This window comes from Gracilinanus agilis, chromosome 4 (assembly GCF_016433145.1).
Source record: "Gracilinanus agilis isolate LMUSP501 chromosome 4, AgileGrace, whole genome shotgun sequence".
NCBI classification, from domain to species: Eukaryota; Metazoa; Chordata; class Mammalia; order Didelphimorphia; family Didelphidae; genus Gracilinanus; species Gracilinanus agilis.
Genome location: NC_058133.1, coordinates 142,179,450 through 142,207,338, shown reverse-complemented (window position 1 = coordinate 142,207,338; position 27,889 = coordinate 142,179,450). Strand labels below are relative to the sequence as shown.

General features: G+C 34.5%; 1 protein-coding gene across 1 annotated transcript in view; it reads left to right on the top strand.

The window, feature by feature from the left end:
* SDCCAG8 (SHH signaling and ciliogenesis regulator SDCCAG8) overlaps positions 1-27,889 on the top strand; it is a 268,032-nt gene that overhangs the window by 10,819 nt on the left and 229,324 nt on the right. The window contains exons 2-8 of the mRNA XM_044673496.1: positions 9,500-9,655; positions 9,772-9,857; positions 12,920-13,033; positions 15,474-15,596; positions 20,971-21,079; positions 21,469-21,686; positions 23,020-23,154. Of these exons, the coding sequence (XP_044529431.1) occupies positions 9,500-9,655; positions 9,772-9,857; positions 12,920-13,033; positions 15,474-15,596; positions 20,971-21,079; positions 21,469-21,686; positions 23,020-23,154 (941 nt within the window). The remainder of the gene's footprint in view (positions 1-9,499; positions 9,656-9,771; positions 9,858-12,919; positions 13,034-15,473; positions 15,597-20,970; positions 21,080-21,468; positions 21,687-23,019; positions 23,155-27,889) is intronic.

The following is a 27,889-nucleotide window of genomic DNA, read 5'->3' as shown; positions in this document are numbered from 1 at the left end:
GGTGACAGAAAGAACAGCCAAAGGAAAAATAAAAGAAAAGGCATGTCTAAATGTTTCAAAAGGAATGACTAGATATTCTCTATTTTTGTAGTGGTAAGTAGTTTATCCTGGGACTTCTTGGATTTTGTTTGTAAAGGTAATTAATAGCAATTTTAGATGTCACCTCTTAAATACTTAAACATTGTGACTTTAAGTAGAAATAGTTCTATTTGTAAATTAAATTTCATTCTTCTCTAATGAAGGCAGATTCCTTTCCTCCATCCCCTTAAAAAATACAATTGCCAGACCTTTCCATTTATCCACTTAAAGCAAATTGTTTACAACTGGTTGGTGTCTCAGTATAAATCACCTGATTGAACCAGTCCTTTCTCCACTCCCACCACTTTAAAAGGATTGTTTCTTCAAGTATACTTATAAATTTCTGGGGAGGGTGAGTGTTCTACATGTGTTTTTTCAATATTTACTAGAAGCTTTCCTTATTAAATGATCTAGGTATTTTTTTCATTTCATCCATTTTCCATCTCAATTGACAGAAAACAATAGCTGTATCATTCTCTTTATCCTGAATGTTCTCTGCTGCTTGGAATGTCCTACCTTTCTTTCCCAGGTAATGTGATATTCTCATTGAAAAACGTAGCATGTAATCTTTGAGTGACTTTAAATTTAAGTAGTTAATGGAATAATAGAAGGATAATGTTATGAACAGAAATACATTTAAGTACTGATATATTAAGCATTCGAGATACCAATACAAAAACAAGATTCTTGCCTGAAAGTAGTTAGCTTGCTAATAATAATAAGGACAACTTTTATAGGAGAAGTGAAGTTTTGCTTAAACATATAGATATGTAGTTGAGGTTCTTGTAAAGGAAAGGAACAACCATAGGAATTTTCCAGGTTTTACTCTTCCTTTGGAAGGTAAATGATTTAACCAATTTAGACATAAATTTTCCACTGTGTGTAACTGTCACTTTGTAGTTTCACTATACACATATTTACTGTTAGGCTGTTTACTGCTATTCAGAGAACCACAATGGGATAACTGATTTATTCATAAATCTAGATGGCTAGGTCTTAATCTCTGTTGCCTAAATTGTTGATTTATAAAAACTTCATTTCCTTTTTCTATTAATTCTCTTTAGAAGATTTTCAGTAACTAGAAAATTTTCATTTCTGTCTTAGCCATCAAACATTCCAGTAGAATTTTTTGGGGGGTAAAAAGTCATTTCTCTTAGAGCAACATATATTTGAGTGGGGATGGAAGACTGATGGCTTTAGAATGGATCAGAATTGGTTTAAAAGAAAGAGTATTTGTTTTTGAAGCTGTATTGCTATTTCTCAGGCTGACATACTAAACCAGTCAATGACTGAATTATGTTTATTAGTGATAGGGAGATAACTCTGGAAGAAGGGAGGGCCCTGAATTCTTGGCTCTTTCCTTAGTGTTCAAGAAAGGAGCTAGGTTTCAATAATTGATAGGTAAGATATAATTATATATCATATTTACTGTTGTGCTGCCTACATCATCTGGTTTCACCATTGGGGAGAACTAAAATTTTTTTTAATTTATTCAAGAAAATGAATGGTGTGGGAAATTGTATTTGGCAGAGATTTTTGTATCATAAAATGAATTATATAAGTGGAAATTTAAAAAAATCTTTTTTATCTTTGTGAATGAGTTTAGAAAAAATGAATCTATACTCCTTAGAATATGTGCACAGAGGAAATAAACACAAGTACATATATGCACACATACACTTTGAAGTATTTATGTCATATACTTCAGGAATACAAAATATTATAGATAGTAGTGAGCAGATGTCACATACTTCTTTTAGTCATTCAACAAGTATTAGGCACTTATTATGTGACAGGCACAGTTCTAAACACTGGAATTAAAAAGAAAAACCACAGCATGCATGGTCCCAGCCCTTGAGTACAATAGTCCAATAGAGGAGACCACATGCAAAATCTTTTACATACTATATATATATATATATATATATATATACACACACACAGAGGGAAGGCAGAGGAAAGGTAAGGGGAGAGATCAGAGGACTGGAAAAGGCCTCCTGAAGAGATTAAGATTTGAACTAAGTTTTGAAGCCCAGAGGATGTGAAGAGAGAGAGAATTCTCTGCATAGGAATAAGATCTAGTGAAAAGGCACTGAGTTAGGAGGTAGCATGACTTGTATGAGGAACAAAAAGACCAATGTCAGCAGAATTTACAGTACTGTACTAGGAGAGGAGGAGTAAGTGTAAGAAGCCTGGAAAGAGGAAGGGGCCAGGCTGTGAGGAGTTTCTAATTCTGGTAAGAGGCATAAAGAGAGTTTTCTAAGAGTTGAACTAGAAAATTGAAATGTTAGGTAGACCTCTATAACTGAATCTTTTAATTGTTGATAGTCTTTCAACCCTTTATTATATAGAGACCTGACATTGGGCTAATTTTGATATTGAGGGAATTGTTATAATAAAGTAATTCTATTGCAGAGATAATCACTTATTAAGTGAGAGACCTTTTGCCTTTCTGAGAATGGTTTTTCTACAACCATATTAAGAATGCTTTTTGTTAGCAAATATAAGAACATGATTTCTGTATACTTATAAAATTCAAGTTCATTGTCCCTTACAAGGGCACAATAATACTTAATAAAGTTTGTACACTTATTTTTTCAATTCTATAAAAATGTGAACTTGATGAATATACTTATTTTTGTAATTGTTCTCCATTTATGGGAAGTTGCTTAGTCTTCATCTTTAGTCATGCTTTAAAGCAACATTGGTGAACCTTTTAGAGATCATGTGCCCAAACTGTATCTTCAAGCTGCCTGTGAGGTCCTGCATTACCCCAGACAGTGGAGGCAGGAAGTACTCTGCTGGGCAGAGGGGTGGGGCATGTGAAAAATGTCCTTGGTTGGGTGGAGAGGGAGGGGGAAGGGAGCAGCCCCTCTGGCAGGCTGGGACACAGGCCACACATTCAACAACCTGGTTTTAAAGGATTAACTAAAGTAGATACTGATCAATTCACTATTATTTGATGGTTTTGCAGTACTAGTACACATACTGACCTGATAGGCCTTGAAATAATTTGAAAAGCAAATTGCAAAGTGGGTTTCTTAGCTTATTTTTATCACCATTATGTTTTGGTGTAGGTAGCATCTTTTTCTTTGGTTTCTGTGTTTTTGTTTGTTGCTATTTAAGAAGTCTTTTGTGAATTTTTTTAAGCTCATTAAAAACTGCAATGTTAAATATAAAATACAGGCATTTTCCCCCAAGAGTCATCTTTATAATGAAAAGAAGTACTAGTGTGGTTTAGATCAGTTCTTAAATTTTTTGTATTATGGGACCTCTCTGGAAGTCTAGTGGACCGGACCACTCCTTGAAATAATAATGTTTTAAAGTTCATAAAGTAAAATATATAAGATCGTCACAGAAACTGTTATATTGAAATACAGTTATCTAATAACATGTTGAGAGAATCCAGGTTAAGAACCTCTTGTTTAGATGCAAGGTTTTTGAAAAATATGTTGGAATTATGTTCATTTCTTATAAAGAAGTCATATTCTAAGAATAAATTCAGAAAAAGTGATGAACTGCATGAGTAGATGGAATTTCCTCATCTGGTAAATTTGCAAACAAACAAAAAGCATCCTCAATTAATATGATTGTAAAATGACAGTTCTTGGAAAGGCAAAATGAAAGCATGGGCCCAGTCCCTGTGGTAGAAGGAATGATGTTAGGATAAAAATAATATAATAACAATATAATTTTCTAATTATCTCAAAACATTCTACAAGCCTTTTCCCAACTTCATCATTCAACTGAAATGGTTCTTTTCAAAGTAACCAATAGTGTCTCTCTCTCTTCCCCCCACCCCCACTGTGTAATGGTTCTAAGGCAGAAGAGTGGTAAGAGCTAGATGGGGTTAAGTGACTTGCTCAGGGTCTCACAGCTAGAAAGTGTCTGAGCCCAGATTTGAACCTAGGACCTTCCATCTCTAGGCATGGCTCTCAATCCTCTGAGCCACCCAGCTGCCTCCCACGCCCCTCCCCCCCTTTTAAAATAATCCTTAACTTTTGTCTTGGAATTAGAACCAAGTATAGGCAGAAGGGTGGAAGGGCTATGCAGCTGGGGTTAAGTGACTTGCCCAGGGTCACACTACTAGGAACTATCTGAAGTCAAATTTGTGTCCAGGACCTCCTGTCACCAGGTCTGGCTCTCTATTCACTGAATCACCTGGCTGCCCCTCCAATAGTCTCTTAATGGCTTTTTCCCCTTGTTTCTAGGTTCTCACCTTTTCACTCAATTTTCCACAGCTGCCTAACTGATTTTTAGAAAGTATAGGTCTGACTAAGTAAATCAACTTAATAAACTCCAGCTGCTCCTTATTACCTAGGATCAACCACAAACTCCTGTTTGTTGTTTTGATGGTCTTAATAAAGATGTATTTTTCTAGTTTTATTCCTCCCTTTATACCTGCTTTGGTCCAACTGAACTGGCTTTGCTCTTCCTCATACCTATCACTTGTCTCCCTTCTCCGTACTTTTGCAAAAGTTATTCCTTCCACATGACTGGATTTCATTTACCCTTACTTCTGACTCTTAGAATCCTTATTTTCCTTCCCAGTTCATCTGGAGCCACACTTCCTGATTGAAACCATTTATGATTCCTTCCTTCCATCTTCTCAGGCTTCTAGTACTCATGCCAGAAAATTACCTCTTTTTTAGTTTATATGAATTTATATATACCGTGAAGGTACATGTTCTGTTTCATTTACCAAGCAGAGGTTGTCACTTATAGCAACCGGTTAATAAATGCTTCTTTATAAGTGTGAATAAATGCTCATTGATTTTTAATCTTAGTTCTCTTTGAATAAAAACATTAGAGAGTAAAAGGATCTAATGAGATAAGCAGACTACCTTGATTTTTTCAGTATGATTTTTGTGTGTATATATAGGCACACACATATACATGTCTTTAAATTATACTAGTCAGGAGATTTTGTTTGAGAGAGGTTTTTCTTTCTTTAAAAGTAGTTTGAATGAAAGCTTTTTTAAAAGTAGGGCATAGATTGTCATGCAAATTACAGTATTGTAAAACTCTGCTGTATTCACTGTGAAGTCTGCTCAATTCAAAGAGTTTTTGGGTTTCAAGGAGAGCTATTTGATTTTCACCCCCTAATCTAGTATCTTTAATTTTGGTTCCTTATTCTGTACTTTTTCATCATTTCTTTGGATGACCTTAATTTGTGCTCCAAATTTAAAATATTCCTAAATCATATATTTTACTGATGGATTAATCATATTTACCAAGTCATATTTTTGCCAGTCAAAATATTAAATGATGGAATCAGGTTCCAAAAGGTTCCTGACAAACTGGAATTGTAGGCTTATACAAATGAGGCCAAATTAATGAGGACAAATGTAAAGCATTATACTTGATTTCAGAAAATTAGTGTACAGCTGTATGATCAAAAGACTTGGCCAGAAAACAGTTCATGTTTAAAAAGACCTAAGGGTTTTACTCATTAACAGTCATCCGCAGTGGCCAGAACAGCTAATGCAAAGTTTGTTTTCTTTTTCATTCTGAATTTAAATACCAACAAAAATGAGAATTTCCAGATACACCAAAGAATAAAAAAACATAATCACGTATGAAGTTATCAGCCTGTTTCTTAATTCTTGTTCTTAAATAATAGATACTGCAGGCATTTACTTATAATATGCACATATGTTTGTTAAATGCTACACATTTAAAATAAAACTTTGCTTATCTATACTTCTTAATTTCCTTTTTTTCCTTTCAGTGCATTAATTTTTTTTCAATGATTCGCTCTTTGTTTTGGGGTGTTTTTTTGGCATCAAAATTACTATTCCAGTTTGTATAAATTGTTCTATTGCTTCTGCGCATTTGACTTTGTATCAGTTCATACTCTCCAAGATTCTCTGCAACATCTTTGTTATTTCTTGTCCTACAATAATATTTCACTAACTTTATCAGTTTAAGTTTCAGAGGCACTTTTTTTTCCTCTGTAGCCCTTGACACTTTCAATCACCCTATTGTCATTGATACTTCTCTCTAGGTCTTAATAACATTGCTTGTCCTTGGTTTTCTCTTAACTATTTGACCTCTCTCAGTTTTTCTCGCTGGACCTTCATTCAGGTTGCATCTGCTAGCTATGGGTGTCTCCAAAGGTTATGTCTTGAATCCTTTTCTATATATAAATATATATATATATATATATTATATTTGATGATCTCTTCAAATACCATTTATTCAGTTATCATCTTTTATTCAGATAATTCTCAGATCTATTTATCCAGCACTAAATTTCCTCTTGACTTCTGCTCTTACATCTCCAATGCCTATTAAATATCTTGAACTAGATATCATTTAGACAACGTATTCTTCTCAAACTCCTACCTTCACTCTCAAGGGTACTACCATCTTTCTAGGTTCTCAACTGAGTTGTCAACCTTAGCTTCCTACTATGTCCAATCATTTCAAGTTCCTTGGTTTTCCCTTCATAGCATCTCATATGCTCCCTTTCTCCTCTCCTCTTACAACTTCCCTAGTGTAAGCTTTCATCACTTCATGCTTTGACTATTGCAGTACATTTCTGGTTTGTCTACCTGTTATAAATCTCTTCCCACTTCAGTCTATCCTCCACTCATTTAATGATTCTTCCTAAAGCGAAGGTCTAACCATGCCATCCCTTCCCTTCATTTAATAAACTCTCCCTTTCACCTCCAGCATCAAAAATAAAATGTTTATATTTAGCATTGAAAGCCTTTTACAACCAAGCTGCTTCTTAGCTTCCTATTCTTCTCCTTAAAATATGTTTATTTTATTAATTATTTCCCAATTACATTAACATTTTTTAATATTAAAAAATTAATTTCAAATGTTCTCATGCCCTCCCTAACTCTTGAGAAGACAAGCAATATGGTATCAATTATACATATGAAGTCATGCAAAAACATATTTCCATATTATTCGTGTTGCAAAAGGAAAGATGCATAAAAACAAAAATAAAGTGAAAAAATACGCTTCAATTTAAACTTAAAATTGATCATTTTTCTCTCTGAGGTAGACAGCATTTTTCATTATGAGTCCTATGACATTGTCTGGGGTCATTGAGTAGGCAAGTCTTTGATAGTTGATTATCTTTAATAGGATAGTACAGTACAGTGCAATACAGTGTTCTTCTGGTTCTACTCACTTCACTTTGCTTTAATTCATATAAGACTTCAAGTTTTTCTGAAACCATCCTGCTCATCTCTTCTTACAGCACAATAGTATTCTATGTTTATATATATATATGTATATATAGATATATAGATATATATACACACACATATAGATATATAGATATATATACACACATATAGATTTATATATATACACACACATATAGATATATATATATACACACACATATATATAGATATATACACACACACAACTTCTCCAGCCATTCCCCAGTCATTGGGCATCTCTTCAATTTCCAATTCTTTAACACTATAAAAAGAACTGTTGTAAATATTTTTGTACAAATGGATCCTTTTCTCTTTTCTTTGATCTCTTTGGGATACAGACCTAGTAGTCCTAGGTTATAGATATGCACATTTTTCACAATGGTTAGACCAGATCACAACTGGGCCCATTAGTGCATTAATGTCCCATTTTTTTCACATCCTCTCCAGTGTTTGTCATTTTCTTTTGCTATGTAATGTTAGCCAATCCAATAAAAGTGAAGTGTTTTCTTAGAGTTGTTTTAATTTGCATTGGTCTAATCCTTAGTAATTTAGGGCAGTGATGGGCAAACTTTTTAAAGAGGGGGCCAAAGGAAAGGAAATGCTCATCTGTCAGTCTGTTTGTAAGGCAACTCTTTCGAAATTTCATTGTATTGTATCCTACTTGTTGTATTTGTCAGATTAGGAATAATGTCGAAGGGCAGATAGAACATTTCAGGCACCCCCCCCCCCCCATTGGGCCCGCAGTCTGTACTTTGCCCATCACTGATTTAGAGCATTTTTTTTTTTTTACTATTAATAGCTTTGACTTCTTCTGGAAACTGCTTTTTCATATCCTTGAACTGTTTATCAATTGGAGAATGCATGGTATTCTTACAAATTTGACTCGGATCTCTACATATTTGAGAAATGAGGCTTTTAGCAAAGAAATTTTCTGTAAATTTCCCCCTCCCAGTTTCCTACTTCTAATTTTGACTGTATAAATTTTATTTATGCAAAACTTTTTAATTTCATGTGATCAAAATTATCCATTTTACTTCATGCAATCCTATTTATCTCTTGTTTGGCCATAAATGTTTTCCGTATCCATATATATGACAGGCATATTTTGCATGCTCCCCTAATTAATTTATGCTATCACCCTTTTTTATGTTTGATATTATCTTGACATAAAGTATGAGATGTTAGTATATGCCTCATTTCTGCCAAAGCACTTTAAAGTTTTTCCATCAATTTTTGTCAGATGATGAATTCTTATCCTTAAAGCTTGGATCTTTGGGTTTATTAAACAGTAGATTACTATGATCAGTTACTACTGTATATTTTGTACTTATCTATTACATTAATCCACTATTTCTTAGCCAGTGCCAGATTGTTTGGTTGATGACCACTTTATGTTATAGTTTAATAACTGGTACTGCTAGCTTACCTTCCTTCATAATTTTTTTCATTGACTTCCTTTGTTATTCTTGACTTTTTATTCTTCTGGATTATTTTTGTTACTATTTTTCCTAGCTCTATAGAATAATTCTTTGGTAGTTTAACTCGGGTCAAATTGCCATTTTTATTGTATTTTCCTGAATTACTCATGAGTAGTTGATTTTTTCAATTGTTTAGATCTGCCTTTCTTCTCGTGATTTTCTTGTGATGTCCTCACCACTACCATGTACTCTGCAATCCAATGGCATTATCTGCCTTACTTTTTTTCTTTCCCAGGAAGGAACATGCATTTTTACTGACTGTCCTTCATACTTGGAACTCTCATTCATTTGGTCCTCCTGATTTCCCAAACTTCCTTCAAGTCTGTGCGAAAGGCACCTTCTTCAATAAGCCTTTTCCCAATCTCCTTTAACACTAGTGCCTTCTTAATCTCCAAAATACCATGTGCGCATATATATATATATACATATATATATATACATATATATATATTTACACACACACACACATATATATATATATGTATATATATATATATATATACACACTATCTCTTCCCATTCACATTAGATTGTGAGATTGAGAGCAGGGACTGGGTTTGGTTTGGTTTTGCTTTTTGTAGTTCTTTGTACCTCCAATGCCTGGCACATAACAGACACTTAACAAATACCTGTTGATTGAGTAGGGGTAGTGCCAAAGACAGTAACTTTGCCTCTGAAAACCGCCCCCTCTTATGGGTATATAAGCTACACAACCCTGTAGCTTGTAGCTCCAAAGTAAAAGCATATTTGTTGTTGCAGAACGTGCCAACAGAAGCATTCACCAACTGAAATGTGCCCTCCAGGAAAATGATATCATAGTTGGGGAGGATGAATTTGAACATGAAGAGTCCTATAGGGAAAGTGTAACTGAGGAGAGTGGGACTACTTGGCAAGAATTACATCATAGCCATGCAGGTATGTGTTTGTTTGCTGTTTAAATTCTGTTCTTGAACTTAAGAGATTTTGATACTATAATGATTGAAATCGGCTATTTTTCTTATGTAGAGCTAATGAATTTTTTTTCCTTTTAGTTACTCAACTTAAAGCCTTGTTAAACCAGCAGAGCAGCAAAGAAAATGAATTATCCCAACCAAGAAGGAAAAAAATATTGCCTTTGGTATGTATTCCTTTTGAAGACTTGATAAAATCAGATTCCATTTTAACATAGTTACATATTAAAATAATTTTTTCCTTGTTAATAATCTTAAATTGTCAACTCTGAACCTTGCACTCTACTCCATATTCCACAAGGATTTAGAATATTTTAAAAAGTAACTATTCATGTTTTCAGATATATTTTGACTGAAATCTCTCCATATTTGTTCTAAAGAATGAGTGCTTTGAATTCCTGTTGTCTTGCCTGCTAAAATTCTAAAAGAATGTAAGCAAGAACATGTAGCTGTAATTCAGTGATTGGGGCCCTGTGTTTCAGATTCCCAGCTCATAAATTTAGTCTTTGGGTGTCCCTCAGTTTCTCTTTGGCACATTCTAACCCCCTGGAAATCTCAGGGTATAAGTTCTATTTAGGTTTTGTACAAAAAAGAGATAAAATGTCCTCATTTCTGATCTCTGACTACCCATCTTCAGACCTACCAGTTCTTTTTAAAAGGATGTAGTCATGCAAATTTGTGTCAGCTATGATTCAGTCATTCCCGGATTCGTAAGTCTATCATTCTTCTCCTGTATAGTCATTATCTTTATCAAAAAGTACCCAAGGCAAATGAAGGACTGACTCCAACCAAGGAAATTTGGTCATAATCCCACAGGTGGTATCAGTGGTTCAGATCTTGTATAGGGTAATGATAACTTAAAAGTCAAAATGCTTTCTTCCCAACCTTCTCCTTTTTTTTTCTTTTGTAATCTAAAATAAATTATCCTACCTCATACATTTTGAATTTGATTACTAGGTAAAATGAAATTGAAGCATGTATAGAATTTGTTAATGAAACTGTTCATTTTCTAATCTTTTTCAAATTACGTGCCTATGTATTTTAATTCTTGTCTTAGACTGGGATATATAGTAAGAAGAACATGGAATTAGAAGTCAGAGGACCTTCTGATGCTTGAGTCCTGAATCCATCATCCACTTGCTATTTAACTTTAAGCACATCACTCTTCATATCTCAGGGCCTTGATTTCATAATCTCAGAAATAGAAATGAAATCTGCCATGCTTTTCTCATAGAATTGTTTTTTAAGAATTAAGTAATACATGTGAAAGCATTTTAGGAAGGTATGCCATTTTATATAAATATAAAATATTCCATTGGGTCACATTTTAGAACACCTTTTTGCTATAATGTGCCAAGTATTTTGATCCCATTCTGAGAGCCAGTTAGATTTATTTCTTTTTTTTTTATTTTTAGGGATGAAAGGTTTATGATAGAAATCTGTATTAACATTTTATTCTAACCTTGCAATTATAATTTTAATATCTAGTTTAATACCTAGTTTTGTGCTTCACTGATAAGATTATCTTAGCAATGTAAATGATAATTTAAGAAAATTTAAATAAAATGCTTTTTGCCATCCAAACAACTAATTACTTTCACTAAGTTCTTGACCGTGAAGTACATTCTGTCATATATTTAAGCATATCATAGATGAACATTCTAATCTTATGGGGTCAGTGTTGTTACTCTGTTTATTGAAATAACTAAACATATCCACTAATGTCTTTCCAAGATAAATTTTGAGTTCTGATTTACATAGAGGTGAAATAAGAATTTATTTCCAAAAAGAAAGCATAATAATTTTGATTATTCATCATGGATACATTACTACTCATGTATAAATAAAAAGACAAGATATTTGGAATCAGATGTTGATTTCTTAAATATAATAATTATATCTTTTGACATTTAAAATACATAGTTATAATGGGATGAGCTGAGGAACATTGTTTTTTTCCTCTTCTAAAATCTGGTTACAATTATAGCATTGAGGTATTCTTAATGCAGTAGGTATTTCAGGAACATACAAATTTTTTATGTAACCTAAGCAATATGCACTTAAAAGTTTTTTCCCATTGACTTATACTGTTTATACTCATTAAGAGTGGTAAAAATCCATGTTGGTTTTCTCTGAATTCTTATTAGAGTATAGACCTTCAAAAGACCTTGAAGATATCATCTATTATATCTCTCATTTTATACATGAGGAAGTTCCTTAGATAGAAGGAAAAAAAGAATTTGATTCCATAACCTCTGACTGTGATTCAATAAAAAAATCATCTAAATGTCTATGAGATGTGATGCATGAGCTAAACTCTGGAGATACAAAGAAAAACACTAAAACAGCCCATTTCCTTAACAAGTTTACATCCTGTTTAGAAGGACTGTCCATTGTGCTTTTTATTAATATGAGACTTTAACATCTAGTTGCCATATGTAGTTACTAGAAATACTTATTTACTTTTGCCATCAATTCTCAGAGATACTAGAGAAAAAGTTATGTCTACCACCGTAGTGTTTAATTTTTGCTTCCAAGGTGTGGATCTCTTGGTGCCTAAAAGTAGGAGGTTGCACAGATAAATGGAATCGATTACTCTTTTTCTGATCTCTCCTAACACTAATTAATCAGATGTGGCATTACATATCATTAGAAAGCTAGAAACTCAGCTAATCAGAAATATGCTAAAGAGCTTAATAACACTTGCTAGTATGCTCTGCCATATGGGTAAATAGAGGAGTGTTTTAGGGGGCCATACGATGCTTTCTTCTAGCAAAATATATTCCTTGAGAAAAGGAGCCATTTAATTTTTATCTTTGTATCAATAGTGTTTGACACAGTGTGTCTTACTAATGGAGTTTACTCAATTTTTAATCAAACTGAAATGTTACTGAAGAATGAATCTATTCTATCAACCTAATTCTATAGTAATTTTCAAGAGAAGGTTGTGACATCCAATGTTAGTAGAAAATTGATAACATTCATATGCACTTTTATCATTTTTATTGCACTTGTCCAAACAATTTTATAGCTGCTTTTACTTTCCAGCTTTTTAAATGATAGCAATATCCCCCACCTCCCTGTTTTGTTCATTCACAGGCTTTTAAAAATAATTATGTAAACATCACAAAAAAGTTATGCAGTTGTTATTTTTGTTCACTGTATACTCAGCCTTAGTGCCAAATTGAATATAATTTAATTATAGGTGACCTATGTATTTTCACCTTAGAAAACATCAGAAGATGCGAATAGCAGTTTTCCTGCCGTGTTTGATCTTGTTCCCATCATTAATGATCAGTCGCAATACATTCATCATTTAGAGGCAGAAGTGAAGTTTTGTAAGGTAAGTTTTTACTTTTAATTGAGATTTTAAAATCTCATCAAGTCATGTTGATTTTTTTTCACATATAATGTGTACATCAATTGTTTTATTGTATTTATATCCTTCTCCCTAAAACTTGGCCTCACCTTTAGCTTCTTTTTTTACAGATGGCACTATTTTTCTCTCACACAGATTTTAACTTTATCTTTGACATTTCCTCTCTCTTCCTTAACCATATCCAGTTACCAAGCCCTGTCATTTCTTTTCTTTGCTTTCTATTTCCACTGCAACTACTTTAGTTCAGTTCCTCATGACTTCTCACTTGGAACATTGCAATTGTTACTTATTTGAAGTAGTTAACATCTTACTAAAGTATTAAAAGTATTATTAAGTAATAGAAAAGATCAAATAGAGCAGGGCTATCTCAGATATACTAATAGAAAATGGCCATTTGTAGCAACAATATGAAATCACAAAAGATGTTTGTTAAATACTACTCATAGAATGTGAGTTGGAATGAACTATTGCGACTACCTAGTCCAGTGTGTACTTGAACCAATACATGGAGATGTCCTTTGACATCTCTGAAAAAAATATCTAGCCTGTTCTTAAAACCAGTATTTCTCAAATTAATTCATTCTGTTTTGAGGTACCTTTAATTGTTAGCAAGCTGTTCTCTAAATTGAATCTAAATCTACCTTTTTTGTGTTTTTTTTTTTTTACTGTACTTAGTTCTTCTCTCAGGGTTAAATCTTTCTTGCATTAAGATACCCATTCACATATTTGAAGATATTTATCATGTCTTCCTCTGAATTTTTTATTTTCTTTATCTTCATTGTCTACCAGAAGCCATCTTCATTCTCTAGCACCCTTGCTTTAAGAGTCATATTCCTCTCACTGAATGTACAGCAGTTGGTCAATATCCTTCCTAAAACTGTAGCACCAAGAAGTGTTAATTCTTTTTTAAAAAATCCTTACCTTCTGGTTTAGAATTGATAGTAAATATTGGTTCTAAGGCAGAAGAATGGTAAGGGCTAGGCAATTGGGATAAATGACTGGTCAAGGACCACACAACTGCTTTAGTTAATTCTTAACCAGAGCAAAGCAGATATCTCATATCTCTCTTTCTGGACATCATACTTCTAATAATTTAGCCTAAGATCACATCCATATACTAACGGAACCATGGGTCCTGGTTTTCTTTTCTTCTTCCTCCTCTGACTCCTTGACCCTTCTTTGGCCTCTTTCTTCCTTCTCTCTCCATACTTTTTACCTCTTCTCTCTTCTGCCCTCTTCCCTTCCTTCCTGCTCTCCATATGTGTGTGTGTGTGTGTGTGTGTGTGTATATGCATACATATATGTAAGGGTAGGTACAGTATTATACTGTAGGCTCAAATGGAACATATAGACAAATAGTATAAAACATTTTGGGGGGCAATGAGGGTACAGATCATTATTTAACTAATCCTTTTCCCATTCTGAATACTGAACCCAGAAAGTGTTCTAGCATAAACTTTAGTTCCCTTAGTGTATCCTTGAATATTTCTCTACAAACAATGAAAGAAAGGAGAATATATTAATAACTTCCATTCTTAGATTGTATGATGAGCCTATCAAACTTTTCTCAGATCAGTTGATGATAAAAAGTAACCATCAACTCTGTATTAGCATTCATGCCATGACTATATAGTTTACAAAAGCAAATAGAACTAAGAGATAGTACTCTGAATTTCCCTTAAGTATTTATCATTCAAATTTGTATCATTTATTCACTTTTATCATGCCATTGGGTATAAAACCTCCTTCAAGCCAGAAAACATATATTAATATCTTCCTTTATGACCTAACAGTGTACTCTGTGTTGTAAGTGGTTAATAAATATTTTTGAATAAACTAGTAATTCTAAATTATAGTAATCTAAAGTTCATTGTGTCTTTCCTTTTAGCACAAAGGAAACCATTGGATTTGTGTATGCACTCCCTTTTTTTAACAACTTTCCATCAAATCTCCTTCATTAATTTTTTTTTGTATGTACCTACTCCACTTTTCCATACATTCAACCTCCTAATTTTTGTCTTTGTTGTGTTTTTTTTAACAAGTTGATATCAGTTAGTTGTGGCTTGTTAATATGCCTCTTTTTTCATAAAACTAGCCTTTTTATTTTTATAATCTTTTTTCCTATTTTCTGAAATCCTTTTGTCCTTCGTAATACTTGTTCTTTGATAGGGTAGGTTTGAGGAATAGTCAAATCTGCGAATAGCTAAGAAAAGAATACTACCAGCCCACTGTACCAAATCTCATGTACCCAAATGTCTTTTATCTGAATTATATTGTTTATGTAAATCATAAACATTCAGGAGTAAGAGTAGTCCTTTGTGTTTGTATTCAGCACCCTGATATTTTACAAAGAAAGCAGTGTGTTCCATAGTTTAAGCTTTTTTTTTTTTTTTGCTTTCTTTAGGAAGAACTATCTGGAATGAAACAAAGAATACAAATGGTTGTAGTTGAAAATGAAAAGCTTCAGGAAGATTTGAAATCCAGACAATCAGAACAAAGAGTAGAGCAAATCTTTATTGATTCCTCTGTGAGTAATTTTTTTTTTAATGTAACAGGGTAATAACCAAGATGGGAAATGAACATTTATCAGAATTGAACAGTGGAACCATCTCTTGGAACTTTGGTTCTATCTATTTGATTAAATCCTTGACCAAATTGTAGATGATTTGATTGGATCAGACTATTACTGATCTAAGATGCCTTGAGACTGAGCTTATAAACATGGGGGCAGAAAGATCTGCCAGAAGTTCAGAGAGATCTATATAGAACTGAGCACAAACCAGAAATGAAACCTAAATGCAGACTTTAGTCCTTGGTGTGGTGGTAGGTAAAGCTTGTGCCTTAACACTGCTCCTTAGTGACTGTCCCCAGCCCCTTAATCTGAGAGACAACAGCCATTGAGAGTCAGTGGCATAGCAGCCAAGAAGTTCTTGGCTTTGGAAGCTACATGATTCCAGGAGGGAAAGGAACATCAAGACTTTGTGAATGTGGTAGTGAAAGAGTGATGAGAAGGTCTTCCCTACAACTATCTGATGAGAAGGGAGTATTAACATATCTTTGGAACTAGAGGATCAAACACTGAAGCACAATGTGGGGAACAAACCTGGACCTTATCTACTACTGAATTATTTGGACTTTGCAGGTCTAATGGGAAGGGGATTGCTTCTCTAAGGACCCCAAGGAACAAATTACTTTTTAAAATTTCTAATTACATATAGAAGCAATATTTAACATTTATTCTCTGACATTTTGTGATCCAAATTCTCTCCCTCCCATCTTCCCTAAGACTAAGTAATCTAATATGGATTATATATGTGTCATCAATTGTGCAATACATATTTCCATATTCATCATGCTGCAAAAGATGACACATATCACAATCCAGAAGAAGCTCATGAAGGAAATAAAATGGAAAATAGTATGCTTTGGTCTGTATTCATACTCCATGAGTTTTTCTATGACAGTGGATAGTATTTTTTATCATGGATCTGCCAAATTACTTTTGGAGGAGCCACAAGCACCTAGGGCATACTACCATAAACCTGGGAGATACTATAATAAGGCGCCCCAAGGGGGGCTTGAGAGGGACTAGGAAAGGTTTAAGGATTAACTCTTGAATATCCACATTTCCTTTCAAAAGAGAAATTAATCCCCCAAACTTCCCATTTTCTTTGCCAATAGATAGGGAAAAGAGAATTGATATGTGGAGAGCCAATCTTCTTCCTTTGTAAAGAATCAGAAGGGAAGATAAAGAGGAATGTTCAAAGAAAAAGATCTCAGGAGATTTGTGGCTTGATAAGCTATCTACTAATGCTAATCAAATCAGATTATATACTTAGTCATGTCCCTTCTCCTTAGAATGTAGAAACCCCTCTCTTAAGCATGTACTATCTTAACTACTGCATTCTAGTTACCATTTTTTTTATAATGTTGACTAATGATAAAATAAACTAAAGGATACCAAAAGATTAAAAAAAATTGCTACATATTTGAAGGGCATGAGATATGATACATTTAAACCTGGAAAGGACCTTGTGGAAAGAATGAAAATTTAGGCAGTCTTGACCTGGATCCTAGAATTTGGATGTAGATGTCAGAATATTCAGAGGAAGGATAGAAGTTTCTCATTCACTAAAATTCTATAGGGGAAGTCAACCTAGGAAGAATGAGAAACTGAAGGAAGAAATTTCGTTGACAAGGGAAGACACTTCATTAAAGAGGAAAAATAGAGTTGTCTGAAGAGTAGATTCCCAGAGAACTCACCTGTCAGCTTAGATTTTTTTTTAATAAGATGTATAAAAGATAGACATTTAGGACAAGTAACAAAATGGGAATATGAGTAAACCATTTTTATGTGAATGCTGTAAAAACAATGTCAGAAACACTAAAGCTGAAAGTGATCTGAGACTGATGAGAGAAGCTAAGGACAAGAAATATGTTGTTTTTAATAGCTGAATTAGAGGGAAGAAGAGGATTACAGAGTTTAGGAGAGAAATGGAGAGAAGAAAGTGCCTCTTAGATTTTATTTTGCTTTTGTTCCCTTTGCTGAGGACAAGAAACCAATTATAGAACAAAAATGGTTTATCAGGATTTTATACTCAAGATAAATTAGGCTATGGTAAGTTGCCTTTGAATTCAAGTTACCTGACCCAGATGAACTAGATCTTTGGGATACTGAAGGAAATGACAGATGTTATTGTTACCCACTACTTGTGGTAGTCGAAAGATCATAGAAGATGGAAAGGGTACTTTAGCATTAGAGAAGGCAAAATGTTGTCCTAAAGATCAAAAAAGGGAAGAATAGAGACTGAAAACTATAGGCCAAATGGCTTGTTAATTCCTGGGAAAACTTTTTGTCCTTGTTTAGTCATTTGTGGCCTTTCTGACTCTTGTGACCCCATTTGAGGTTTTCTTGGCAAAGATAATAGTGATGGAGTGCATCTCAGTGTTTTGTCTTACACTGTTTAATATTTTTTTACCAATTTGGGGGATAAAAGTGCTAATGGCATGCTTATAATATCTGTAGTTTACATAAAATTGGAAGTAACAGCTAACAGGCTAGACTTGGGGTACAAAAAGATCTTGACAAATTACAATATCAAACTGAGTATAAGATGATTAAATTCTGTAAAGGTGAAGTTTTATTCTTGTATTAAAAAATCTTTATAAGTTCAGAAGGATCAGATAGCTGATTACGAAAAGATCAGGGGCTTTTAGTAGACTTGCAAAATCATTATTAGCAGTATGATTGTTAAAGATGAACAAAATTAATGCAATTCTAGACTTAAGAGGGGTATCTATCCAGAAATAAGGTGCGGTCATCTCTCAGTATTCTGGCCTACTGGGACTACATCTGGAATGTTGTATTCAAATCTGTATACCACAATTTAAGGACATTAGTAAACTGAAGAACACCAAGAGGAAATTGAGTTTTGAGGTCATACCGTATGAGGATAGGTTGAAGGAACCAGGAATATTCAGCTGAAAGAAGAGAAGGTTCAAAGGGATAGGATTCTTTTTTTTTTTTTTTCCCCACAAATATGAAGGGCTGTCATGATGGAGAAAATAGACTTGTTTGTTCTCTTTGGCCTTAGAAGACAGAACTCAGCAATAGCGAGTGGGAGTGTTAAGGATTTATATTTAGGTTTGATAAGAAAACCTTTCCAATAAAGTGGAGTAGTAGCCTAGCTTTAGAACTTGTTGGTTCCTCCTTATTTAAGATCTTGAAGCAGAGGCTAAATGATTTACTTAGCATGTTATATATAGTAAGGTTTGGATTTAAGTCTTAGATTTGTCTTGGATTGAGTGGCTTTTGCTGAAATTCTTGCATTCTCTAATAAGAGGGCTTTTACTTCATCCTGATTTTGCACATGAAGAAACTTAGAGATGCTTATTTACCCATTTAAACTTACAACCCTGGCCCTTTAACTTCAAATCTAGCATTTTTTCCTACTCTACCTCCTTTTTTCTGAGGAAAGTGAGTAGATGACTTTTTTCAGTTGCTTCTCCTGAGCAGTCATTTTTAATTTATGATCAATTGTTAAATTATTTTTGTTAATTATAATATTTTTTCTTTTCTCAAATATATATGTACCCATGCTATTTATTAATAAAATTTCAGTAGTTTTAGATAAAAATAGTGTAAAATATATTTAAAACAAGCTAATTTTAAAAGGAACTTTTTTCTAAATATGTAGTTTTTTAAACTCAGTGATTGAATTATTCATGCTTTCAATAGCCATATAGTGGCATAGTAGTTAAAGCTGGCAAGTGAGTTCTTTTGGGAAGTAAGATGAAAAAGGAAATGAGGCAAATAAATGAATAAGAAAGAGAAGTAAGCAAGGCAAAGGAGGAAGGAAGTGGTGGCAAGCCCACATTTCTTTTTTCATGGACAAAGGAATAATAATGGTTTCAAAAAATATGGGACTAGTTTCAGAAAGATAGATTATATCAATCTGTCTATTTGGAGTATTGATGAGTATGCTCCCAAATGGTTTGACATATGGTATATGCATTTAAGAAAATTATACTGGACATATCATTAAGCCTTTATTTTCTCTAATTTCTTTGTTTCTCTGTTGCTGCTTCTCTATTAGTTGTGATAATTCTCAAGATTTTCTAGATGTTTACTGACTGTATATGTGACACTTTACTTGGTGTTTTTATTTTTTAAAAGCAAAGCAAAATAAAACCTCTTAAGAATTCCTCTCATTCAAATGGGTCAATAACTATTACCTTTTTACTATTAATATTTTATCATTTTATTTATTTATGCATTAACAAAAATATTTGTTGATATGAATATATATCCTTTGGTAATGACTTCTAATAAAGTAATATAGAAATGATCAAGCAGTATTAAGCCTATCTCCTCTGAGTGAAAATAGCTGCTTTTCTGCTCTCTCCAAGATTCAGGCCTTGATTAAGTTTATATTAACCAGAAATACATGACTTACAGGATTTCCAGTTCTTTATTTCATTGTGATGATCCTGGATTTTTTAGCTGTAGCTGAGTCTAACAGATTATTTTTAAAAGAAGGCAACTCTGGTTAATTCCGGATTGGTAGGAACCGCCAACGTCTCAGCTTTGCTAATAGAGCTTTAGAGCTTTTGAAAATACAGAATTATTGTTTTTTTATCTCATGATGATGGCAAAGTAGGACTTTACTAGAAATTATTATAAACATGTTACATATTTGAAAAAGATTTGTATATACCAATCTGATGATTTTTAAATTTTTTAAAAAACCCTTACCTTCTGTCTTATTGGTTCTAAGGCAGAAGAATGGTAAGGGCTAGGCAGTGGGGGTTAAGTGACTTGCCCAGGATCACACAGCTAAAAAGTGTCTGAGGCCAGATTTGAACACATGACCGCCTGTCTCTGGGCCTGACTCTCAATCCACTGAGCCACCTTCCTGCCTCCTGATGACTTTTAATATGTATTGTTTAAGCAAAAAAATTCTCAGGTATCTCCCATATCTGTCCTTGAAGGGTCTCTAATAGTCACACTAACTTACACCTATTATGTTTGTATTTATTTACTTGGTCAGACAAAACTAGTTCTTCTATAACTCTGTATATGTGCGCATGTATGTGCATTTTTTTTCAATTCAAGGGATAGCTAAACTATGGCTACCTTGAGACCTATAATTTCCCTGCAGTCACCTCAGAATTTATACTTGAGGTCTGCAACCAGTGGCACTAATGCCATAGATGGTTTTCTTGTTCCCAAGTTGAAAGAAATGATGCTATCTCCAATTCTAAGCACTTCAGAATATTGGGGCTCGGATCTTGGTATAACAAGTCTTAATAGATTACTTGCTCTTGGTTTATAGCTCTTAACAAATGATCCCTTATACACCTATATACTCTGCTATAGGTATTAATATTCTGTAAGGCAGGTAGGAGATCGAAGCATCAGGAAGTGGGAGAATAACCATGAGGCAAGAGGCTGTGAGCTGACATCACGGGAACCAGAGCCAGCAGGGTGGACCTCTTATCGATTTAGGGGTGAGAGTGGATGCCGTAGCCCTAGCCCCTTTCTGGTATTTGGCTTCAAATGCCTTCTCCATTCTCCCCTTCCAATTTCTGCCCTCTCCTTCATCTCAACAACAAAAAGCAAAAACCTACCTTGTTTTACTTCTGGGCCCTGAGTCAATGCTGACCATTGTGACTAAGCCTGGGACATGATATAGCATCCTCCTCCTCAGAGCCTGGCATTGGATGTCTCCTCTCCCAATCCCTAACTATCGACTTGAGCTACTCAATCAATGCTCAAGCCTGGAACCTAAATCCTCTGCCCCGCCACTAGTATATATTAAAAAAAAAAAAAAAAAAGCCTCCATGCCTCACCTCTCCATAACCATGGGATACCCAGACCCCAGACCTCTCCCCAACAGGAACAGAGTCTTTATCACCAGACTTCGCACAAGCTGAACCCCGCTCAGGACCAGAGCCTCAGAAAAAAGACTTCTTGTCGCCAGGACCTCGTCCAGGAGTAGGGTCTCTGACACTAGACCCAACCAGAAGCCCAGCACATGCTCTATTTGCAGGAAATCATCTGATTAAGCATCATCCCCTGCCACCTTGGGATGAGGCACATGAACTGGCGCTGAATGTGAGTTCAGTCAGGTCCCTGGGGACCCGATCACCAGGTATTTACAGACTCAAATGCCCAACTCCATTTCCCTTCTTCCCTGATGCTTAAGAGAAACTTAATTGCCATTGCCCTTTATTTCAGGGCTTTTGAGGGTAGGAGACCTAGTAAAATATTACTATAACTTCCCAGAGTAATGGCTAACAAAACCCTACTTGCTATTATTGAGTCTGGCTAAATAAATTGAAAACCTCCTCTCTTGATGCTACTTCCCACTCTATCATCTTCTTCAACAATGTTACTACCTCTCAATTCCCTAGTCGGCTCTATGTGGGGACTTCATTGTAGATATTGGTGTTCCCTTGAACACCATGACCTCCCAGGTAAACATCTTCAATTCTCATGACTTATACCTTTATTCTACCTTCCCCACATATATGAATAGTTATCCCCATCACTTTAAACATTACCCATAGGATGTAAACTCTAAGTGATCACTCTAATGCAAATATCAATAATATGGAAATAGATCTTGATCAGTGACATATGTAAAACCCAGTAGAATTACTCATTGGCTACAGTGGGGGGTTGGGGCTTAAGGGGAAGGAGGGGAGGGAAAGAACATGAACATGTAACCATGGAAAAATATTCTAAATCAATTAAATAAAACTCCCCCAAAATAAATAAATAAGTAAACATTACCCATAAGTGCAGATTGAAACCTTCTCTTCCTTTTATGCATTACCTCTTTTCCTATTCATTATTAAAATTCCTTCATAATTTGGCTTGTTTACCTTTCTGAATTTATTTCTTATCACTTCTCCTTTATCCAATCTGTCAATATGCCTTATGTTTGAAATATTCCCACTCCTCCTCTCCCTTTCCTTTTCCCCTCACCCTGAAAATGTTATGTAATTTTTGGTCCCCATTAGAACAGAGACTTCTTGGGGATAAGGATTTTTTGCTTTATCTTTGCTTCTCTAGCTTTAGCATGTACATCTATGTCTCATCTCTTGAAATGGAGTAAAAAAAATGGCACAACACAGTAAAGTTCTTCAAAGCTATTTGCTTTCATTAGCATGGACACTATGTTTTCCAAACACTGAAGAAAAAATGAATAGAATTCCCCATTCTCTTTCTCCAACTATGCTGTTTGTAAATTAGGAGAAACCACATTATGACTTTCCTTGAAATTTAAAAAGATCCTATAAACCTCTTAGTCTGTGGATCTAAAATTATGATTTACCAGTATGTGCATAAATATATGTATTTTTCTTCTTAGAAATAAAGCCTAATATCACAATGTCAATTTGCCTTTTAATATTGATTGTAATAAATCACTACTTTTTTTCAGGGAAATCCTCAAAATTCTTGGATTGCGCCAGTTGATTTTAGAAAGTGTCAAGATAGCAAGTTGGTTGTTACTCCAAATGCTCTAGAACAAGTCAAATCAACCACTTCTGACCTGGAAAAATGGCAACTAGAACTTGTAAGTAATTAAAAGTGTCATTTTTGAATTTTTTTTATTTTTGGTTAACTACTTAGTATTTCTTCTCAAAGCATAGTGCTTTTGTTTTTTTCCTTTTTTTTTTTAAACCTTAATTTCTGTGTATTGGCTCCTAGGCAGAAGAGTGGTAAGGGTAGGCAATGGGGGTCAAGTGACTTGCCCAGAGTCACGCAGCTGGGAAGTTTCTGAGGTCAGATTTGAACCTAGGACCTCCTGTCTCTAGGCCTGACTCTCAATACACTGAGCTACCCAACTGGCCACACAAAGCATAGTGCTTTATGTTTGATTAGAAATGTAGAGTTGGAAATGCTTTCTTTTTCTGCCATAATTTTATTGCTTATTTCCATAAGATTAGTAGTCAATTTGAATGTTATAATTTCAGAAACTATATGTGGAAAATTATTACATGTGATTGGGAAAATAAAATATCCTTAAAAAAAATTGTAGTCAACAAATATTGTCAGTTAATCTTTATAGGAAACTGAGCCAACAATTTATTACTTAGCAGAATTATTATTAAAACACTTTCCTTTTGTTTTTAATAGATATTAATTTAGTAAATAGAAAGTTTAGAGATGATATCAATTAATAAATACTCTAAGAACTCTTAAAATTGGATTATAAGAGTTGGAACAGACACTAGATACTATCTAATACAAACTGTATCTGACCAAGAAGCTCTTGTATGACATCCCTTATAAGTACTTCTTTATGCAACTTCCATTTTTGGACAACTTAAATTGTTTTAGCAAAGTTTTTCTTCTATAGCTTAAACATCCCTGGTTCTTTTAACTGACCCTTCTATAACACAGTGCTCACTATTCTTCAACTGATATAACCTAGGGGTAACTTTTTTTTTTCCCTACTACCACCATGTAGTTGATAAATATTGAGCCTCATAGGCCTTTAAAACCCATTTATCCTTTACATGGGCTTATTTTTCTAGTTGATAATTTTTGCAGTTGTCAATCACCTCTGCTTCAGTATTTATTAAGGACATTGTTCATTTGTGAAACTTATTTTTTAATCTAAGTTAGAAACTTTATAATTACTAAATTTCATGTAATTTAGCTTTTCATTCTAGCCTGTTGCTATCTTTTTGAATCGAGAGTCTTTCCTCCAACATTATCTTTCTCTCTTAGCTTTATATCATGTTCAAATCTGAATTTCATGCTCTCTAATCTTTCATCCACACCACTGATAAAAATGTGGAACAGAACAGGATTAAGGACATTTCCCTAAGGCATCCCGCTAGAGTTGTTATTGAACATTAACTTTACTACTCTTTAGAGCAGTGGTTCCCAAACTCTTTTGGCCTACCGCCCCCTTTCCTGAAAAAATATTACTTAGCCCCCTGGAAATTAATTTTTTAAAAATTTTAATAGCAATTAATAGGAAAGATAAATGCACCTGTGGCCATCACCGCCTCCCTGGATCGCTGCAGCACCCACCAGGGGGCAGTGGTGCCCACTTTGGTAATCACTGCTTTAGAGCCTTTCATAACCAGTTCCATAGCCTTCTAATTATAATACCATACATTACCTTGCCATCATTTGTAGTATAATATGCTTTGTCAAATGCTTTTCTGAAACCCCTACAAAATGTCCATGTTGTACTTTTCTAGTTATCCTAGCAAAAAAAGAAATTAGGTTATTTTGACATGACCTATCCTTTATAAACCTTTGCTGGCTATTAAATAAAATCAGAAAGCATTTATTAAGTACCTACTATGAGTCAGGCACTGTGCTAAGTGCTAGGAGTGCAAAGAAAGGCAAAATAACTAGTCCTTTCCCCCAAAGACCTCACAGTATAAAGTGGGGGAGACAACATATATCTCGGTACAAACTGTATACACACACACATTTATATACACACATACATACATATATATGTGTATACACACAATAAGTTGGAGATAATCCAAAAAGGAAAATCACTAGCATTAAGGGAATGAAGAAAGGATTTCTGAAGAATATGAGATTTTAACTAGTGCTGAAAGGAAGCCAAGAAATACAGAAAGTAGAGAGTAGGAGGGAGAAGAATTTCAGGCATTGGAGATAGCTATTGAAAATGCATGGAATTGGGAGATGGAAGTGTCTCATGCTAGAAATAGCAAGGATGCCAGGGTCACTGGATTGCAGAGTATGTCAGAGGACAGGAAAATGAGTTAAGTATAAAAAGACTGGAAAGGTAGGAGAGGACTAAGTCAGGAAGGCTTTTGAATTCTACATAGAGGATTTCCTATATGATTCTGGAGCAATAGGGATCCCTTGAAATTGATTGATTGAATGGGCTGCTAGAGTAAGGCTGGGAGAGAAGGGAAAATGACATAGTTATACTTGTATTTCAGAAAGATCACTTGAACAGTTGAGTTGAATATTATGTACCAGAGTGGAGAGAAACTTGAAGCATACAGACCAACAACAAAGCTATTGCAATGATACAGGCACTAGAGCCTTCTTCAGGGTAGTGTCAGTGTTAAAGGAGAGAAGGGAGAAAATATGAAAAGTTTAGCACGTTAAATCAATAGGATTTGGCACGGGGTTGGATATGGGTAGGGAAAGAGAGTGAGGGGTCAAGGATGCCACCTAGATTGTGAGCTTGGGATACTAAAGATGGTGGTACTCTCAGTAGTAATAGCAAAGAGAGGAAGAAGAAAAGGCATAGGGGAAAAGATAATGAGTTCAGCTTTGGACATGCTGAGTTTAAGATGTCTATAGGATAATCAGTTGGTCTGGGAGAGATCAACATAGAGGTTGTCTTTGGATAAATAGATTTGAGAATTATCATCTGAAATGATAATTGAATACATAAATGCTGATGAGATCCAATAGCATGGAGAGAAAAGACCTATATGAAATTATGAAGAGTGAAGTGAATAGAACCAAGAGAACATGATATACAACAATAGAAATATTATTTGAAGAGTGACTCGTTTATCTCATGTATATCTACCTCCTTTTACATATCCACTTTTTATATATACATAAATGTGTGTATTTTGTAGTTGCTAAATGATGCCTTTTTTAGTGTGGGTAGAGAAAAGAGAATGAGAAGATACTTGGGAATTTTAATGTAACAAACAAATAATTTTTTTAAGCATTGGCTCACATAATAGGAAGGGATATATTCAGAAATGAAGGTGGTGTGAAAGCAAAAGATGTAAATAAACATTATTTTTTCCCCCCTAGCGCTTTATTTTTTTTTAATTTAAACATTTATTAATATTCATTTTTAACATGGTTACATGATTCATGCTCCTACTTTCCCCTTCACCCCCCACACTCCCTCCACCCATGGCCGACACACATTTCCACTGGTTTTGTCATGTGTCCTTGATCAAGACCTATTTCCAAATTGTTGGTAGTTGCATTGGTGTGGTAGTTTCGAGTCCACATCCTTAATCATGTCCACCCCGACCCCATGCGTTCAAGCAGTTGTTTTTCTTATATGTTTCCTCTCCTGCAGTTCTTCCCCTGAATGTGGGTAGCATCTTTACCATAAATCCCTCAGAGCTGTCCTGGGTCATTGTATTGCTGCTGGTACAGAAGCCCATTACATTCAATTTTACCACAGTATATCAGTCTCTGTGTACAATGTTCTTCTGGCTCTGCTCCTTTCACTCTGCATCAGTTCCTGGAGGTCTCTCCAGTTCGCCTGGAACTCCTCCAGTTTATTATTCCTTTTAGCACAATAGTATTCCATCACCCGCATATACCACAGTTTGTTCAACCATTCCCCAATTGAAGGACATACCCTCCTTTTCCAGTTTTTTGCCACCACAAAAAGCACAGCTATAAATATTTTCGTACAAGTCTGTTTATCTATGATCTCTTTGGGGTACAAACCCAGCAATGGTATGGCTGGATCAAAGGGCAGGCATTCTTTTATAGCCCTTTGAGCATGATTCCAAATTGCCAGCCAGAATGGCTGGATCAGTTCACAACTCCACCAGCAATGCATTAATGTCCCAATTTTGCCACATCCCCTCCAACATTCATTACTCTCCCCTTCTTTCATTTTAGCCAATCTGCTAGGTGTGAGGTGGTACCTCAGAGTTGTTTTGATTTGCATTTCTCTAATTATTAGAGATTTGGAAGACTTTCTCATGTGCTTATTGATACTTTTGATTTTCTTTACCTGAAAATTGCCTATTCATGTCTCTTGCTCGTTTATCAATTGGGGAATGGCTTGATTTTTTATACAATTGCTTTAACTCCTTGTATATTTGAGTAATTAGACCCCTGTCAGAGTTTTTCGTTATGAAGATTTTTTCCCTATTTGTTATTTCCCTTCTGATTTTGACTACATTGTTTTTGTTTGTACAAAAGCTTTTTAGTTTAATATAATCAAAATCATTTAATTTACATTTTGTAATTTTCTCTAACTCTTGCTTGGTTTTAAAGTCTTTCCTTTCCCAGAGATCTGACAAGTATACTATTCTGTGTTCACTTAACTTATTTATAGTTTCCCTCTTTATATTCAAGTCATTTACCCCTTCTGAATTTATCTTGGTGTAGGGTGTGAGATGTTGATCTAGACCTAATCTCTCCCATATTGCTTTCCAAATTTCCCAGCAGTTTTTGTCAAATAGTGGATTCATGTCCCAAAAGTTGGGCTCTTTGGGTTTATCATACACTGTCTTGCTGATGTCATTTACCCCAAGTCTATTCCACTGATCCTCCTCTCTATCTCTTAGCCAGTACCATATTGTTTT